This window comes from Hippichthys cyanospilos, chromosome 2 (genome assembly GCF_059441005.1).
Source record: "Hippichthys cyanospilos isolate Australia breed blue-spotted pipefish chromosome 2, RoL_Hcya_1.0, whole genome shotgun sequence".
NCBI classification, from domain to species: Eukaryota; Metazoa; Chordata; class Actinopteri; order Syngnathiformes; family Syngnathidae; genus Hippichthys; species Hippichthys cyanospilos.
The window spans coordinates 10,325,427-10,343,457 of NC_142370.1; the positions used below are offsets into that span (position 1 = coordinate 10,325,427).

Sequence of the window (18,031 nt, forward strand, 5' to 3'; positions counted from 1 at the left end):
TTTTAAGAGTCAAGATTTCATTTACTATGATTCAGGATTGATATGTACAATGCTGCAAAATCAATTTCGTAAAAAATAAACACCATAACTACCCAAATATAGGACGTATCTGTGTATAAGACACACCTTTAATTTTAGGGCCAAATGCTGGTATTTTTATGTTACTATGTATTGGACGCACCAACAGTTTGGAGACAATATAAAAACTTCTATAATAAATAATAAATTCTAAATAGTCAAGCAGAATATATCTCATCTTTTTAAATTCTTCCTATTTTCTTGCGTTTGTATCCATATGTTTTCAATTTGTTACAGGTTCGTTTAGGTGAGTTTCAGATTTCCCACATTGTGAGCAGTCAAGGAACACTGCGCCAATGTAACTTGAATGCGTTCGAAGCAGTAGTTTTTCCTTTTCCTCGTGCCGTAACTCGAGTTCAGTTTGCCACAAATACCCGAAGCTGCGCACCATACATGTTTCACCAAGTTTATGAAAATGTGTATATGCCAAAAGACCACAATTAATGAACGAATCAAATGGAATACTATTCCGTCTTCTCTAACCGATGCACAGCTCAATACTTTGCCACTCTTAATTGAATCAGCTGCAGACATCATAACCTTTACATCATCCTTTCTGTTTTAGTAATATTCCCGCATGTGAACAAGGATGGACTCAGATGTTAGGTCAGTCTTGGGACTTCTTTTATTAAAAATATTGCCGTAACAACCTCAGCTACCATGAACTTCAACATATCAACAAACATCACATCTCACACCAACGGCGTGCTGCAAAAGTTCAAACTTCAAAATAAAGACATCAAATAATACAAGGATGTCAACGCAGTAGCCGTAGCTCTCTTTTATTTTGAAGTTGGCCTTCACAGCAGTGGTTTTTTACCAGCTAGCTTTACTGTGCTGTAATGACAAGGCGCTTAGTTTGACGTGTCCTCACGCCTCCGCCCATTACCATTACATCATGTTTACCAACATCATTAGGCTGCCATTAGTAAAACCACTGATCGCTTGTTTAAAAATACCAAAAACTGGTCCAGTACGCTGTCATTGATACAGGAGGAGTCCCCTGCGGTGACATTTACAGCAAACTACTTGGTACATTCAAATGTACTGTAGTTGGACATTTATAATTCAGAAAGAAAAAAATGTCCATCGATGCATTGAGCATGACTAACTAAACAATCGCCTTTCTAATCATCTATAAAAGCTCACATACATCGAGAAAAGCCACGGGGGTGAAATTACGTTCATATTTTATTTAATTACAACAAATGGTCCATCAAGTCACTTAGGTTTACAAAATGAAATCAAATAACAAGGATTCAGTGGTCTATTCTTGTAGTTGGTAAGTCAATGAATCAAAATATAGAATCGATTAGCAGTTGAGGTCCACACACTTTTAGAGGAAAAAGGCACTTTCCTTAAAATTCAAAATGTAATAAATGTAAAAAAAAAAAAGACACTTTTATGTCTCCATTTTGTCATCCTATCTTGAAAACCAGACTTGAGTAGATTCTTTGCACTTCTATAGACTGACAGAAATCAGTGTTATTTCATCAGTGTTATGTCATTTGCAAGTTTATGCTGCATTTAAGGAACGTGGGAAGTCTGATTTATCACACTCCGCTCGTCCCAGTTCGGACCTCAAAGCATTCGGGGCGTATGCAAAACAACAAAAATAGCTGATTCCGATAAGTTATTTGTTTCGAAATTCAGTAAACACTTATCGCAATTTCCTTGGGTCATATAAATTGTTATTTATGATATCCATTTATATTCAATTAAAAAAAAATCAACATTCCAATCATTTAATAAAACTCCCTGAATAAATTCATGCAGGAAAATTAGTTATTTTAACGCAGTCCGCATAAATCACCGAGTGTAACGTATCCGTAATAACTAAAATAATGTAATCTTTAATACATATGAATTTAAAAAAGTACAATTTTTTAAAGTATGTTTTTCCTCTACTTTTAAATCTAGTTGTAATTATTTGCACCAAAACAAGTGGAATGTATCCTCCAGGGAGCCAGTTTTTACATTTATGTTCAGTTTGAAATCCCTCATTTAGAGTTTTTCAAAAGCCTAATATATGTTGGGGTTTTTTTTTGGAATTCGGGAGTAAATCAGGCTCAAACGCATGGAGAACAAAGCCAACACAAGGAAGAGAAATCAGAGTTTCAACCTAAACTGCGCTCCCCTGCCACAATTAGCAAACCCAAAATGTAAGGAGCTTGCCGGCGTATCAATTGTCATGACAAGGCGGAAGCCGCTCGCCCCAGGAATCCAAGTGATCGTCAGTGCAGGGAACACTTTGGGAAAAGGCAATAGATGCGTCACATCATTAACTTGACAAGAGAGCAAAAACGGAGTTCCCAGATTGCAACTCCCGGAGTGAGAAAGTAAAATGGCGTTGATTTCAAAGTTTTTAATTGTCTGAGCGCAAACATGAGGAAACTCGGCTGGAGGGTGAAGTCCTGCTAAGTTCTACAAGTTCAGGCTGCTCCAGAGTTCCACAGTGCAGTGGCTCTCAATTTGTAGTCCTAGTACCCGAAAGAGTCTGTACAGAACAGTTTGAATGGACTAATGTTCCAGGACAATGCCAAAAATATTTTTATAAGTGTTTTTTCCCAAGCTAACAAACGTATTATCTTAAAATTCATTATAATGATTTCTCTGAATGCTCTAAAATGAACTTAAAGCTGCTGCTTTCAGTCGCCACAAAAACCAGAATTGAAGATTTGCTATTTAAGCTCATTCACAAAAATGACAAAGCCACCTCTTGTTTTTATCTTCTTTCAAATTCACACAATAACACAATACTGCACTGCCATCTACAGTAGGTGCCAAATTACATTCGAAAATAAAGGCTTGGGTGCCACATTGGTTCAGCCGGCTCTGATCATTACTTGTATACCAGCAGCTGTGCGCCTCCTTGTTTAGCAGTGGAGAATTCCCATACTCTCGTTGGTTTAATAAGATATTTTTGGGCAGATTCCACTATTATCGAATGCAAGCAGAGCTCAGGTCAGCTCTGGGTTCATGAACCTAAACAAAATCCCAATTAGTTTTGAACCATGTGCAGCATGTGTGTGTAAAATCTTGCTGTCATCCAGCTTACCCTCTGTTGGTCACTGTGGATTTCTTCAAGTGAACGTAGCTTACTGGGAAGATACCCTGTGGACAGACATGTACAGGGGCGTTAGACACGGAGACAAAATTAGGTTATTGATTGACTAGAGTGCAGGTTTGACTGTAGTGTTGGTTACGAGACTAAAACGTTAGCTGCACAATATAAAGATGAAATACTGGATTTGAAAAGAAAGATCTCGTTAGGTCTTACAAGACTGCTTGAAGATGCTTTTAAAGACATTTAACTTGTCAAAATGCACCAAAAGGGGCACACGTAAAACCCAGTACTGTAATAAATATGAAATAACAATGGAGTGACAAATTTTAAACGTGATGGTTAGTTTACGGCTTAAAATACCTAGCATATTTTAACACCAAACTTGAAAACAGAAGAAGGGTTGAAACGACTGCTCGAGCAACTCAAGTACCTCAAAAATTGTTAGTCATTTTGTTTCTGCCTCGGGCACTCAATTTGTTTACACTGTCTGGAAGAAGTCAAGCTAACCACGGGAACACACTTTTATTTTGAAGCAGATCCTTGTAGTGTGTCACAGCATAATGTCTGACTTGACTCGTCATAGATGCCAACAACACTAGGTTGTCCTGAAATCGGGTTTAATTGCTAATTACTCATTAAAAATACTTTAAGAAAACTTAATATGGCTGACATATTTTATAAGATGCCTGTGGACAGCAATGAGCGGTGGCCCCAACGTTAGCGGTCAGCAGCTAACAGCACTACTGCTAGCAGAGTTAGCGGAGAGCCACACTCAACTGCTCCATGTAGGCTGGCGAGAGTCGTCGGCTCACTTTTCTAAGGTAGTTTTACAGATGTGAAGGACTCAACTGACAGTTGTTGCTCCTACTGAGCACTTTTTAGCAAAGAAAGCTTACTAAAATGTGCTGTTTTAGCCGCCAAAATCGCTACTGACGTCTCTTTATTAAAAAAAAAAAAAAAACTGGGTAAAACATGCGTGTAAAATCTCACTCATTATTCTAGAGAGCAATTAGCCTGCCGCAGCGCAGATTAAATTAAGCAGAAATAAATTGTTGATAAAAGATAAAAAAGCTTAAATGTATTATGTGGAAATGTGTTATATGTTTTCATAATTATTCAAAAATGAAGCAGAAGTATATGTGTATTTTAATTGTAATACCGACAAGAATTTTCAGTGGTAAATTGGAATACCAAAATATTCAATGGCTGCAGCCCTACACATAAATCTTCATATAGGAAAGTGAAGAAATGACAAGTAAGGGCCCAATCTAAAGACTTTTTAATCATCCATTGCCCTGTAATTACAAATTTAATAGGTAATTAAACAATTCCAAAAGCAGAAGACACCAGAGCAGTAGATGCATTGGGCTTTCTTGCCATGCCTTGTAGCAGTTATACATCGCAGAAAACTGTTCACAAAGTACAGTACATAATAACTACTTTGTAAACCCGCCAAAAGGCTGCCATCATTTTCAAACGGAGAAGGAATGAATTCTGCAGAGGCCCTCCGACGGTAAAAGACGGTGCCAGATGTCACATGTGCAGTTATTCTTTCCAATCTGCCAGATGTGGACAATTAGCCACAAGGAGTGAAATTAAGTCTGCTAGCGCTCGGAGAGTACGCGGGCGAGGCAGCGTGGGCAGCGGAGCGCACAACAAAATGGAGGGTTCGGAGAAACTGTAAATAGCTGATGGGAATGGACAAGGACAGCATGCAGTCGCTAACACCTACACGCCGCAATTTTGCGGGAAAATGGACAGTGCCTGTGCTTTCTTCTAAACAAGCTCTTTCGCATCCCGTAATACCTCGGCACGTTAAAAGCAGCGCCTGACTACTCTGCAGCATGACATTCCTAATGGAAGAAAATTCCGTCCATCCATTTTCCATCTGGAGAAAACAGTCACATGTGTGGAGCATTTTCTGCACTGCAGTATATTGATTTCAGTCCGTGGTGAGGGCGACTTCCTCGCTTCTTCCTACTTCTCACCTTTAATAAAGATGTTCCATAAAAAGGAGCTCCTATAGGGAAATATGGTGGCGGAATTGAGTTCCCGGTCTCATGGATTTGCTTTTGATTAAAGCTAGGGCACAGCGCAAAAGTTTCTGCAAAAAAACGATGGATCAAACTGCATTTGTCCTTCATAGTTTAGCTTTAAAATACGGAATGACTAACATACGCTATATAAAGACTATATCTATAGAACACTAACTGCACCATCTGTTGATTGAATTAAAAAAACAAACAGTTACCTTCATTGAAGGCTTCTTGGTCGAAAAGCCCCTGTACCAACCTAAAGGACCAAATCAAATCAAAACGGTTAAAAACAATTGTGTTTTTAGTGTGTAATTAACCCACAGTGGTGTAGACACCTGCTTTACAAGCAGAGACTCAGAAAAATCAAAACAATCACTTATCTCAATAAGGAAAGGAGTTAAAAGCTCAGAAAAACGTCCCGTGCACAATTTCGACAGAGGTATCAAGAAATCGACGCGTCCACTTATGCCAATCTTTACATGTTACAATGTTGGAGCTGCCACAATCGTATTAACTGTTGAGTTAAGATAAGGGGGCACAACGGACAGCTAAGTTGTTGCACTTATCACGGAATTTAAATAAGATTGTTATCAATAAAATTGTATAAGTATAGCTAAACCTTGATCCTTTTTAAGACTAACAAAAGAAATCAAGCAATATTAATCAACTTTGAACAACTGCTAATGATTTTTACAGCGTTTGTACAGTTACAGCTTAGTCTAAAACAGAAAAAAAATGAACCAAGCCGTGCCTGAAACTAGCCCCCCCATTTGAGAAACAGTATATTAAAGCCGAATTTATAATCTTTTCTCAGAATGCTCTATTTAAAGTCAGTGAAAAGAAAGAATTCTGCCTTTAAAGTCAGCAGTCTGAGAATAAAGTCCTAATTCTCACTTTGAAGTCATTAATAACATTCAGAATTTTGACTTTAAAGATAGAACTTTAAGAATAACGTCAGCATTCTCGCTTAGCAGTCAGACTAAAGTGAGAATTCTGAGAATAAAGACAGAATTCTTACGAAAGCCTAAATATAAAGTTAGATACTTGTCAGAGTTATGACTAAAAAAGCCAAGAGAACAGGCAAAAAACTAAAGTCAAAAAAAATCTTAAGCAAAATGTTTCAGGGTGTCACCAAACCGACGTCGTAAATTCCAGAACATGCGTTTCGATTAATTGTTCACTTTGCACCTTAGGATACCCCTTTGTGCCCTTTGGTACTTCCGATCAATCAGAAACAATAGTTTAGCCCTAGTTTTTGACAAATGCACAGGAAACAGTTTACCTTCACTCTTCTCCAGGATCTGGACAGTCTCGCCGATCTCCAAGACCAGCGCCTGACATATCGCTGAGCGGAAGTTGCAGATAACTGTACAAACACAAAGATGAGACAGGAGTAAGCGCACCATGCTGCCTTCAGGTCAGGCGACCAAACGCACCTGCCCCACATCTCCAACATCTTCAACACATTTGGAAACAAATCCTTGCAGGGTCTTAACAAATCCAAACGTCTTCAAAGTTTAGTCAAGCATTAAGAGCCGCCACCCCCAAATCACCTCTGGAGTGGGTTGCCATCTTAATAACGAATTAATTTTTAAGCAGCCCGTAATTTGAGCAATATTTACTTAATTGAGCTTGGAGATTGGAGCCCACATGGGGAGTGTGGCCAAACAGCTTTATAAAAGAGAATGTCACCTGATTGCAACGTGAAAAAATACGCAGTTCTAAAAATATTGGTGGTTAAGCTGATATTGGTTACATTAAGAAATAGATTGGTCTGAATCCTGTAATGTGACTACCAATTTTATCATTAGAAAACCTAAGGAGGCATGTGAGGTTTTAGTGTTTGTTCAGGTATAAGCAAATCTAATTTAATGCTTTTTAATGCAATGACAGGAACGGTACATTTTTTTCAAATCATGAGCAAAATAATTGAAACATGTAGCAATTTTGTTGCTAAAATGTGTTAGTATTCCTTTGACTTTTGCATGGAATCAGAGTCATCAGTTTTCCAATAGTGACACCGAGTGAAGTCCTTGAAGTACAGGTTGACTTTTTTCGTTTTTTGTATGTTTTTCACTTCTTTGATTTTAACATTTATGTTTTTCATGCACTAGAAGCGTGGGAATGATTCATGTGGTGTTGACGGTTTGGACCTTGCCACAGAGCAGAAGGTTTCATAGAAAAAGAATGTACAATGATCCCTCCTACTTCGCGGTCTCAGGTATCGCGGTCTCAGTACTTCGCGGGTTTTTCCAGGAAAAATTAAAATATTTCAAAATAAAAAATCATTTAAAAAATGCGCAAAAATGAAAAAAAATTGAATAAAGCAAAGAAATACATTATACAATACTGTATTCATCAAATGACTAAGTAATATTAGTTAACTATGTTAAGCATTCTTCAAGCCTTAGAGTTCGTGACGTTTATCTTGTTTTGAAATGCATGCTTTTAATTTGCCGGGTCGCGTTGCATTTCCGTTTCTTATTTTACATTCTCTGTGCGTCATTCGGCTCCCTAATGTACGTAGTCAAGGACAACGTAAGCTCATATTTATAGTTTATTATCATTTATGTTGATAACGCACGCTACTGCCTATGTTTCGTAAGCGATGAGTGTTTTTTCTGTTTATGTGTTCGTTTGTGTAGAGGTTGTACTTTATAGTTAGTAGTTGTTGTTAGTTGTTGCAAACCCGCTAATATCGGCTAAAAATACAATAAATTCGTAGATTAAATTTCGGCAAGTGTTTATATGTTAGTTGACTGACTTTAAGATTGTTGCTGATTTATTATTCAACAGATACTACATGATACACCACACATGAGCCAAAATAAATGTGAAGTTCAACGTGATGACTTGCGTACTTTTCCCCGGAGTCTTGGTGCAAATAAGCAGTCCTGAGAACAAATTCTCAACAAACTAAGTAATATTAGTTATTTAATGAATATACAATATGTTAATAATGTTAATAAGGATAAAGTAATGTTAAATAATAGGAGAAAGGAAAAAAATACGCAAAAAAGGATTGTTTATGGTTACTGCAGCTATATTGGGGCGTACATAGAAATCTAGGAATTGATACCCTACTTCGCGGGTTTCACCCCCCCCCCCCCCCCACCCCCTTTACAGCGAAGTAGAGGGATCACTGTATTGGTATTCCCCCCAGTTGCACATTAGGAAAAGCTTTGAAGTTAAAAAGAATAATGATAACAATTTATTAGTAGTAAATGTCATTTTTCAGGTATGGAGTGGGCTGCTTAAAAATGGATGGTGGGCCACAAAATTATTTTAGCTTGGAAACCTCCACTCTTAACTCATTCCTTGAGTGCGAATAGCTGTTACATGTACCTGTGATTTTCTTTTTTCGAGGGTGGGGGCAACTTAACCAGTATTTTGGTCACAATGAGCAATTTGTATCTGTCGGCCATATCGCCTGATTGGTTGTAAATTGTAGATTGGTTGTAATTGGCACCATTCTAAGATACGACTAGGTTGGTTGATCAAATTTAATCAATATTTTGGTCAATTTAACCAATTGGGTTTCCGGGTGCATTTTTGACGACACAAATGACTCAACGGTGAATTGAGGGCTCCTTTTTTTTGTTTTTTTTTCCTTTAATGGACGTGCGCCACAGCAAAGCGGCGAAATGATGCAGCTCGGCGTCAGTGGATGCGGCAGCAGACAGGCTCAGGCAAAGACAAACTTGTTGAATCATGCCCGCGCACCGTTGACGATGTGAAAACCCACAAACGGTGGCCCTTGAAGGTCCGCTCGCTGTGAATCATGATGCTAATGAACTAGCCACGGGACCCAGTGAGGGGGAGGACCAGAAGGAGGGGGGGGGGCTCCGGCTGGGCTCTGCTGCTTGTTTCAGAGTAATGAGCGCTCAGTTCCTCGGCGAGGGTTACTATGGCAACAGACCAGCGACAAACTGCAGCACTCTTTTCACTGTAACTGCTTGGAAGATGACAACTCTGTATTTTCAAATGGCAACCTTATAGTCGCTGCGCGCCACCATCCAGACCAAGTCAACAGAAAAGCGCCGCATGCGGCGCGTTAAAGGTCGACTGATGGAGAAAACCTTTCGAAAGGTCTGTGTGATTTCAAAAGCGTTGACTGTGTCAAAAGCTGTAACATATTAGTATACCGGTGAAACCTAGCCGCTAAAAGGCTCCTCCGAAACGTGATGATGTTTGGCAAAACCACAACTCAACGACGCGAGGTCGTCCAGATTGTCCGTCAATTGACCTGCACGTTTACGTGACTGGTGCTGAAATATTGCCTTCAAGACCTATCCTGCACCGTTTGACAAACATTCATGGATGGACTCAAATTTGAATCCAAAAATAGTTCACATCTACTTGCATTGTAACAAGATTTCCGAAAAACAAAAATGGAAAGCCTGGTGGGAAAGGTCACTTTAAGCAGAGTTCACAGCAGAAAGAATCTTGAAAAAAGGATGAAGCGTCTGGTGAAATTGAGCTTTATGTATGTATACTGCTTTTATCCTTTAAAGAATCTGCTAAAAAAAAAAATAATAATCACAAAGCACCTTTAGGTTAGCGTAAAACCAGTATAACTATCATTTCTCAACCTGTCTCTACAAAACTTCACATGTCAATATATCTGGCCATAAATTAGTTCCAATTTTGAACGAATTTCTCCTGAAAATTCTCATTATAAAAACAAAATTAGCTTGAAATACATCCTGGTTTCGCACTTCTTCAAGATTAAAGTGTCAAGTAAAAAAATGTGCGGATCCTCTACACATTGTCTCGGCTCTGCTCACCATGCATACAACCACGGGCGCTCTCCATTCCGTCATTTTCGTTAACATCTTCATTCCCCAGGTCCCCACTACTTTTGGTCAAACTTTTCAATCACAAACAACCTCAGTATTCCAACAATACTAAAAGTAATTGCCTCATTCACTCCAATATTGTTGTCGGGGACAAATAATAGCTGCACCTGTGTTAGCTTATGAGCTTTTTATTCATCAAATGGATTAAATATCACATTGTTGTATGTACCTGCTGCCAAAAAAACAGGTCGGCATTGCAAATTAGAATCGCTTCTTGATTGCATCCCTTGGATAAAGGTTAGACAAAAAAAAACCACCTCTCAATGCAATGCAGTGCAGCAGCAAAGACAGTTGAGTCACAAGGATCATTTTGAACTTAAATTTACTTTGACTGCGCTGGATGAATCTAATTTTATGACTGCACCCCTCCCCCTACCCGCAAATAAAATCAAAAGCAAGAGTCAGCCTCACCGTTTTGTTTAGCCTTAATGCCACATCATGATGTCATTTTTGTTCCCCAAATATGTTTGCTGACTCCGTTATGGAAATAACGTGACTGCATCGCTTCAAATGTTCATTAAAGCCACTTTAATCTCTCCGTGCCTGTGGTGACAAAAAAAAAAAAAGGGGTTCTTTCACAAGCCACTTGGTCCATATAAGAACCACCAATCACATAACAGCAGCAATGCTGATGCTATGCGACTTTTTTCCCTTTTAGTTTTTTTTTTTTCAATGCTTTACGCTGGTTAGGGGTTAATTTGCTTTAAAAAAAAATCACAGGGGATCAATCACAAAATTTTAGGCCACTCCACCCAGCTGAAGTATAGGATGCCGCAACAATCATGCCCAATTAATGTGCGTCTGTAGCGTTATTTCACATCAAATTCTTCCCAGGAACTTAGTAAATGTCCTGCTATTTTTTCCCTTCAAAGTTGGATACGCTCCGCTTTAACGCAGTTCCAGCAAGAACTATGAAAAATGTAACCTGCCAACCAAGCAGTCAATGGCGGGCTTTCACAAATAGGTTAGCTTAGCAATTAGCATGGCTGCTCCACCTTTCCCTGTTATTACTCCTTGTACTCTGTCATTCTAAATGATACTTGTAAGAAGGGTATCTCATTTGCCACTGTGGAGGCTGGGAATACTTGGAAGAGAAAACCTGATGTGTTTAACAGGCAGATGAACTATATTTTCCATATCATGAGGTGTAAATAAACGCCTTTAAATTTCTCGAAAATCGACAATGCACCCTACAATCCGGTGCAACTATTACGTGCACTGAGTCCCAAAATCTCTAAAAATGTTATTTGCTCTACTGACTTGTCGGACCATTTACTGCTGACACATGGACCTATGCAAAGGAACACACACAGTACGTACGCTAGCAGCAATAAACCCAGCCAAAAACACTAAGTAATACATACAGTATGTATGCTGAAAACGATAATCCAATTACAAGTTACATACAGTATATACACTAGGAGCAATAAACCATTCAGACAACGTTACATAATTTGTACAGTATGTACGCTGGTAGATAAAGAATTCAGAGAACATTACATACATTTCTTTTTATAGCGACCCTATCTTTGAACATCCACCTTTTAATACAGTGTACTTTTGTATGGGTTAAGTATGGATATTACGGATATTCGATTATGGATACTCGATATTACCAGCACCATTGTTTAGTCCCAAACTTATGCAGGTTCCATCCCAATGTCATTTTTTGGTCGTTGTTTTTAGTCAAGCAAACCAATTCTTTGGGTCCTGCGTTTGTCAACACTCCTGGTTTAAAACACCTTAATGTTGTTCAACATAAGACATGCACATTAATACAATTTGAAATTCCAGTTAAGCAATTTTGGAGATCCAAAAGTATTTTTACGCATGCTTTACTATCAAAAAGAAAACACTTGTAAGCACATACACCATATTTCGGCAAAGCGTGGCCTAAACTGTTTACAAAATAGCTGTTTTGAGATGAGCTGCATTGACAACTGAGCAACATGCTGTAGTTTCAGCGCACCAACATCATTTGAGGGTGAAGACACCAGCTTGACTTTTTGTTTCTCAATCAAATTTGGCAAGGCTATTCCCTGTCATGTGTCAAATTTACATGATAAGCATTTTCACTTTACAGAGACTTTTAGAACAATAAACGGAGGCATATGTTTAACCTGCTCAGCGTGTAAAGTGCCTGTTATGAAAAGGTGTGGCACAAATAAAATTGGCTTGAATATTTGGGCTTTGTGCCGCACGCCTAAAATACTAACACGTGAACAGGTGCAATTTGACCGCCAGGCTTTTGACATTGCATTGATATCTTGAATCAAAGTCTGAATAAGTTGTTATTTTCTCTTGTAGCAGCAAGAAAAAAAGATGCATAACAAAATAGCGCCATCACAGCAGGTGGTGACATTCAGCTCATCAGGCACACAATCACATAAAAAATGCCTGCCAAGCAAAACAATACAACAAAAAAATACTAGGGGTGTCCCGATACAACTTTTTCACTTCTAGCTTGAGCCAGAAATTGGACGTATTGACTTAGAATTATCCAAATCTTTTACCATCAGTCTCTCAGCAATAATTATTTTCTGGTTGTGTTGAATCAAAATAAGACATGAGCAAACATCTCATTTTACTATTGAAAACAATTACCTGAACCAATTTTAAAATGTTTGGCGAGTACAACAATCAATGCCTCTTGTGTGAAACTGCTCGATTGTTGTTGTGTTTTTTCACTAAACTATAAATAAACTATAAACTATAAATAATTGGTTAAAAAGCAGCAATTGTAAAATGCAGGTTTTCAATACACAATGTAAAATGAGTTATTTTCTCATCATTTGATTAATCGATGGAAAAGACTTGATAACGACAGTCCTACATTAAAGGTCAAGCTTGTTGAAAATGAACAACACATTATTTTGAAACTTGCTTGGACACAAGAAAGCAGCTTAATTTACCAGAGTCGCAATGGTGTGCGTATGGTTTGAGTGGCTTTGGGTTGACAAATCCATTAGTGGAGAAAACACCCCAGAATTGCAGTGGGCCTTTTATGAGATGATTGCAAGTAATTGAGGCAAATATCGTTGCGGATACGTCATAGTTCGAAGGTCTGTTAAGAATCGCCATTGCGCAACTGTGCCACATTATTGGCAGTTTGAAATCTGTTCGTGTCACAATTAGTGCACATTTGAAGTCACAGTATCTTAATGGGTACAGGTTGGCCTCCTGTGATCCGACGGAAACAATTTGCTGTATCGATACACTAAATATCATGTAATCCGCTTCATCCACACGATTGCAGGATTACCATTCCCATTCACGGGCAAAGCCAGTGCAAAAGCGTTTGCTTAAGACAGAGCGCTGTGCCATTCGAGCCCATAGACGCTTGTGTGCCACATCCACTTTTGCGATCCAGCAATTGACAGGAAATTTGGGACCATATTTGGAGGCCCTCATATTTTGTTTTAAAATAGGTTAGATCAGATAAACTACAATATCTACGTATCCTGACCCTGTCTATCAGAATCTTCCCTCAAAACTATCATAAGCGTACGTACAATTTGAGATACAAACTTTTAAACTTTAGGACGTCCATATCTTAGAATATGTGTATGTATTTTTTTCCTTGGTGTATTTCATCATATTAAGGTATTTGACTATGCATTTAGAGTTTCAGGGCACTTGAGCCTTTGGTGGAGGTGCAAGAGGGCTCATAATATGGCTACATGACTTAATGACCCTTTCGAACCCCCCTAGCTCAGGTTCCTTGCTAGCCATGTAGCCACATGATGATGCGAACCTTTTGAGGTAATAAAGGTACTTTGATTATCCATTTCCTTAACTATGAACCAAGCCTTTGGGTACTATTTTTTTTTATATTTTCTGAAAATTTAAAACCGTCTCTTCATGTTTCTGAAAGTAAAAACAGATCCTCAGAATTGAATGCAGAATAAAAGGAGAGGCGGCGCAGTGGTTTGTACATCTGCCTTGCAGTTCAGGGACCCAAGTTCAAATCCACCTTGCTTCGGATTTGCTTTCCCACACTTGCTGGAGAGAATAGAAACATGTGACATGAGCTTGCTTGAGGACCAACAAGAACCAACCTGCTTCAGTGGACAATGGCCTTTGAAGGGGGAATGCGGCAAAAGATGCGAGATCATCAAAACGCTAACCACTATTTAAGCTTGTGACTGGGCTGTTGCAGGATCATTTTATCCAAGAAGACATTACCTACGTTTTGCTCATCTGAAGTTCCTTTTATTCCACAGTCCCCGTCTGCTCCATTAGTGTGTTTCAAGCATGCCAGCTATATAAGAAGCTCAACAAAGCCTTGATCCTAACATGCACTCGCATATAGAAATGATGTTAACCGTTCTCTTCAACAGGGAATTTCTACACTCATGACAAAGTCGCCGCTATTAATGTTTTCATAAGCGTTAAAGCGGAGGATATCCACTTTGCAAAGCACAGTGAGAGTTCATTCAAAGCGAGTGACGTGTGTTAGCAAATGCTCTGCCTAGGCAGAAATGTTGATGAAATCGGTTCAGTTAGCCACACTCCTCTTTTGCTTTTTAAATTGATTTCAATTTACTCGTTTTTCCATTTGACTTAAATTAAAAGTAATATTTTACAATGAAATTATAATGAAGGTGAATGTACTGTTCATTTTTAATGCCCCCAGTCCACTGCGTCCTTAGCTTCCACATTTTTTTATGTTATTCAATTTAATGTATCACTGGTGTTGGATGAAACCTCAGGTCACACTTTGGTGAATTCTATTAAAAAAAAAAAAAGGAATAACCTGTCAGAGAAATCTCAGAAAAGAAGACTAGGACAAGCCTAGCTGCTTAAACAGCAAAAAGAGTAACTCAGACCAGCCAAGATTGACTTTTCTACGCCGGCGTAGGGAAAAAAGCTTTGGCAAATGTAACTCGTGGGTCTTCCAACGCCAGTTTTCCACTTGCCCAGCCGTTCCCCCCGGCTTTTATTGAATAGAAGCATAGCAGATTACAAGACACAACAAAAGAGCCAGCCGGGCGCCACCGGCAGCTGGGCCAAGGTCCCGGCTCACACTTTCGTGCGTCAACAGTTCTATCTAAGGACAGGGTCAAGATGAACTAGGATTGCATAAATGGGTAACAATGAACTAAGAACATAATGATAACAACCTAATATATGATTCCCTTCACATAACCTACCGAACATAAAATTTGTTTTATGAACCTATATTTTCCTGAAACAAGTAATAAATTCAATAATCGTTTTTAAATTACTTTTGCATGTTTGTTTGTTTGTTTGTTTTAAATCGCGTGTACCCCCTGACAGTATCTCCATAGGTACTACTGTAGTACCCCCATTTGAGAACCACTGGTCAATACTACGTTAAGAAACTAGCATTGCGTGCTGCTCACCACAGCTAGCACCGCTAGACATTAAACATTGGAGCTGCCGCTAATCAACAAGATAATGAAGTTTTTTTTTTTTTTTTTTACGCATCCTTAATTAGCATAAATAGCAATTTAACTTGATTTCCGAACAGTGTCAAATTGACGTCGGTGATGACTCAAGTCAGTTATTATGCCGCGAGACCCTGCCAGAATCTGCTTCAAGATAAAACTGTATCAAGGTACTGTATTGATGTCCCTATTTTATTTGGGAGGGTAAGGTTTATTTTGAAATTGGCCTTCTCACCGCATTGTTGGCATTTTACTGTCATGGCCAGCATGAACACTAGTTGTTGCTCTTTGCTTGACTTCTTCCTGGAAGTGTACACTTAATAAATGGCCAAGGTTTTAACCAAGGTACTCAAATTACTCAAGGACTCGTTTCACACCCAAAATGAGCCATGAGTGAAAATGAAGAAGTAGTTTTTTTTTCCATGTACTTCAATTAAAGCGGTTAACTCACTTTGATTTTGATTTTTTTAAAGGGATACTTTTTCTGTTATCATTTTCAGATGCAAAAAGTGAGTGGTTTGTTTACAAATAATTTGATAACTACTGTACATTTCTTTCTTTTTTTCAATTAGTAAAAATAAAAACATGTGGTGGCATGTGCTCAGGCCTCAGAAAACAGCCAATCACAGTTTAGCTTGCGAATGTCACGTGTCCAAACTCGGAAAACAGGTGAGCCGTGATTAGTAGTTATCCTTCTTGAGCACACGATGTAATTGTTCATGAAAAATAGTGAAGTTATCAAATTAATTATAGACAAATACAAACTCAGCCACTGAAAATGGCTAGATAAGTAAGGTATACCTTTCACAACTTGACAAAATTCTTGTCAAGTGAGGCGTAAATACAAGTTATTTTACAACCTGTTGGGGTCTGAGTGCCCCCCTGTGGTTGGTGCCCCCCCCCCCCCCCCAACCCCCTCCGAGAATGGCACGGAGGAAAGGCGAGCAATAAAATGCAAAATGGACGCATTTGCACCAACTCGAGTGGCGAGTACAAGTGTAAGTGTGATTCATTCCATCAACACCTGAGCTCACTGAGATCGCAGCTACGAGGTGGTGGCTTCATGGGACTGGAGGCTGCATCATCCCACGCGCACCCCCCCCCCCCCCCCCTCCCCCTCCCTAGCTATGCAGCCATTATAAGTTGTTTTTTTTACTGGGTGTGATGTGCTTGATCGGAGGGAATAAAACGAGCTGCGTGGCTCGTGTCTATATATGGAGATAACCAAGATAACGCCAAGATAACCACAACGTCTCGAGCATGAACAATAAAAGATGCAGTTGACTCACCAACTCCGATTTTCTCCTCTTCGGTAGGGATCCACATATTTGGTTATTTGTGCCACATTGTGTCGATGACAACAGATGATGTCGGTTTGAAAAGATGAGATGAGGAGGCCGAGGAGGATGTTGCTGCAACTACATGTCTCCACAGGAATTCTGTCGTCGCTGTGCGCAGTAATGGTGGCGGGGGAGGAAACGGCATCAAAGATCACTGCTTTTGTTCAATTATCCTTATTATTTCCCGGTACGTATAAACAATGATGCAGTCGCCGTGACCGCTTAGTGGACGCGCACACGCGCGCGCGCCTCGCGGGCTCCACAAAGGTGTTATTCCAGTCCAGCGCAGGTACCTTTCAGAACCTTCCGATGCGGTGTCCTTTTCGGAAGAAAGACAGACGATCAGTCTTTTCGGGTCCGCGCGAGAGTCGCGAGGGGATGATGGTGATGAGACGCTAATTAGCGTCGAGGTGGCAGGTCCGAGTTGGCGCAAGAGGATTCGACAGGAGGCTGCAATGTAGCGTAAGATGCGCCATCTTCGTGCGGGTCACGTGACTCGTTTTGTCAACACCGATGTGTCCAGCGGATGCGAATGTTCTCTCGCTCTCTCTCTCTCTTTCTCTTTCTCTCTCTCTCTCTTTCGTTCTCTCATTTCCCTCGCTCTCTCACACACACAAACCAACTGCAGTTCTGGCGGCTTGCCTGCCAGTGTGTGCAGGCCACCCCTCCACGACCCCCTTGGGTGCAACATGCCAGGCCCATTAGAGGGTGTACCCTCCAGTTGAGTCATATTGCAACGTGCCATCAGTACAATGCTCTGTCATGCTGTAATGTGATTTGGACATTGGTGCAAACCACCTCCACTTCTTTCCTGGACCTGGTGTAAAATAAAGGGGTTTTTTTTGTAATAGCTTTGAGTTTTTAATATGATCTACAAACTACTAAATCTGAATCATTCTCACATTTTCAACATTATCCTCTTCTCATACAAATAATTCTCAAAACTTTTCATTTATAAATTGCTAGGCCCGTGGCAGCCACTTGAGCAGGGCCTTTTGCACTGAGGAGGTACAGCAAACTAATAGTGTGTTGGAACCTGGCTTTGCAAAGTATGTCAATTTTTCATTTTTCCATTGAGCCGATGAGCAACTTTTGAAAGTAAAACCACATGTACACCTACAATTACAGTAAGTAAATAGATCTGAGTTAAACATTTTAAATCCTTTAAAAAAAATGTATTCTCCGAAGTAAGTAAACACTTTAATTTTTAAAGTCTTAATATATGTAAACGAGCCATGGA

At 39.4% G+C, this 18,031-nt stretch overlaps 1 protein-coding gene and 1 long non-coding RNA gene across 2 annotated transcripts in view; one reads left to right on the forward strand and one right to left on the reverse strand.

Moving 5' to 3' along the window:
• dock3 (dedicator of cytokinesis 3) overlaps nucleotides 1-17,440 on the reverse strand; it is a 57,155-nt gene extending 39,715 nt beyond the window's left edge. The window contains exons 1-4 of the mRNA XM_088403581.1: nucleotides 16,741-17,440; nucleotides 6,464-6,547; nucleotides 5,397-5,437; nucleotides 3,137-3,192 (exon numbers count right to left, since the gene is read on the reverse strand). Coding sequence (XP_088259707.1) covers nucleotides 3,137-3,192; nucleotides 5,397-5,437; nucleotides 6,464-6,547; nucleotides 16,741-16,777 — 218 coding nt within the window. The 5' untranslated portion in view covers nucleotides 16,778-17,440. The remainder of the gene's footprint in view (nucleotides 1-3,136; nucleotides 3,193-5,396; nucleotides 5,438-6,463; nucleotides 6,548-16,740) is intronic.
• LOC148427202 (uncharacterized) lies at nucleotides 16,620-17,639 on the forward strand. The gene is made up of 2 exons (XR_015863832.1): nucleotides 16,620-16,763; nucleotides 16,886-17,639. It is a non-coding gene; the product is annotated as an uncharacterized LOC148427202 (long non-coding RNA).
• Nucleotides 17,640-18,031: the final 392 nt, after the last annotated feature.